General features: G+C 72.2%; 1 protein-coding gene across 1 annotated transcript in view; it reads left to right on the top strand.

The window, feature by feature from the left end:
• The window catches only part of DTX3 (deltex E3 ubiquitin ligase 3), a 9,417-nt gene extending 7,791 nt beyond the window's left edge, over positions 1-1,626 (top strand). Inside the window, exons 3-5 of the mRNA XM_026056937.1 lie at positions 1-298; positions 834-1,051; positions 1,271-1,626. The exon at positions 1-298 is cut by the window's left edge and continues 6 nt beyond it. Of these exons, the coding sequence (XP_025912722.1) occupies positions 1-298; positions 834-1,051; positions 1,271-1,346 (592 nt within the window). The 3' untranslated portion in view covers positions 1,347-1,626. The remainder of the gene's footprint in view (positions 299-833; positions 1,052-1,270) is intronic.
• The last annotated feature ends 6 nt before the right edge of the window (positions 1,627-1,632 follow it).

A 1,632-nucleotide genomic window follows, 5' to 3' on the forward strand; every position in this document is an offset into this window, starting at 1 on the left:
GCCCGGGTGCTCGCGGGACGAGGAGCCCGACCGGCAGTGCCCCATCTGCCTGGGCGAGATCCAGAACATGAAGACGCTGGAGAAGTGCCGGCACTCGTTCTGCGAGGATTGCATCACGCGGGCGCTCCAGGTGAAGACTGCCTGCCCCATGTGCGGGCGCTTCTACGGGCAGCTGGTGGGCAACCAGCCCCAGAACGGGCGCATGCTGGTCACCAAGGACTCCAGCCTCCTGCTCCCCGGCTACGAGAAGTTCGGCACCATCATCATCCAGTACGTCTTCCCACCTGGCGTCCAAGGGGTAAGACAGCGCGTGCCCCCCCGCGCCGCCTGGGCACCGGGCACCCTGGGCTGGCGAGGTGTCCCCGAACCGGCCCTGTGCCCCCGGTATCAGGGCACCCCGAGCTGATAGGGTGTCCCCTGTCCTGCTCTGTGGCCTTGGAGCTACTGGGCATCCCTGAACCATGCTGGGCACCTCTGCCTGGCTCTGCACCCCTGGCACCTGGGCACCCTAGTCTGGTTGTGTGCCCCCAAACCAGCTGAGTGCCCTGGCGCCCGGCTTCCCCAACCCGTCTGGGTGCCCCCGACCCAGCTCAGTGTCCTCAGGGCCCTTGGGCACCCCCCAACTTTGGTGGGTGCCCCCGACCCACCTCTGTGCCCCCAGCACCATGGGACTAAGCCCAGCCTGGCCGAGCACCCCTGGGTACCCCAATCCCCCCCGGATGCCCCCCAGCCCGTCGAGGCTCCCCTGGGACGTCCCGGCCCCGTGTCCCCCCCCGTAACGCCCCCTCCCTCCTTCCCGCTTTGCCCCCCCCTGTGCTGACCCCCCCTTGCAGGTGGAGCACCCCAACCCGGGCGTGCGGTACCCGGGCACCACGCGGGTGGCCTACCTGCCCGACTGCCCCGAGGGCAACAAGGTGCTGGGGCTGTTCCGCAAAGCCTTCGACCAGCGCCTCACCTTCACCGTGGGCACCTCCATGACCACCGGCCGTGCCAACGTCATCACGTGGAACGACATCCACCACAAGACCAACTGCACCGGCGGGCCCCAGCTGTACGGCACGCGGGGGGGCACGGGGGGGCGGGCCGTGGGGCGGCGGGGGGCACCCCGGGGACGGGGCGAGGGGCGCGGGGAGGTGGGGACGAAGGGCGACGGGGCTTCTCCCGCGGCGGGATGCCGTCGGGGGGAATGGGGGGGGGGAGGGGGGCACCCCGCTTTGGGAGGGGGGACGGGCGAGGGTGCGCGGCTGACCTGTGCCCCCTGCGCCCGCAGGTTCGGGTACCCCGACCCCACATACCTCGCCCGGGTGCAGGAGGAGCTGCGCGCCAAGGGCATCACCGAGGACTGAGCCCCCGGGGCCGGGGTGCCCCCGGGGTGGCAGGACGTCCCCGCGGCGGCAGCGGCGGCGCCCCCCCCCACGTCCCCCCTCCCCGGGCTCCGGAGCCTCCAGGCAAGTGGCTTGGGCACCTCCAGGGACGCGAGGAGGGTGTGCAAAGGAGGGGGGGGGGCACGGTGCCATGCAGCCTCCCCCCCTCCCCACGTGACGGACAGACGGATGGACAGACAGTGCCACCCTGTACATACCCCCCTGCTGCCTCCCGCAGCCCCCCATGGACGGACGGACGGGCTGGGGG

Source organism: Apteryx rowi, unplaced genomic scaffold, assembly GCF_003343035.1.
Source record: "Apteryx rowi isolate R43461 unplaced genomic scaffold, aptRow1 scaffold_1345, whole genome shotgun sequence".
NCBI lineage: Eukaryota > Metazoa > Chordata > Aves > Apterygiformes > Apterygidae > Apteryx > Apteryx rowi.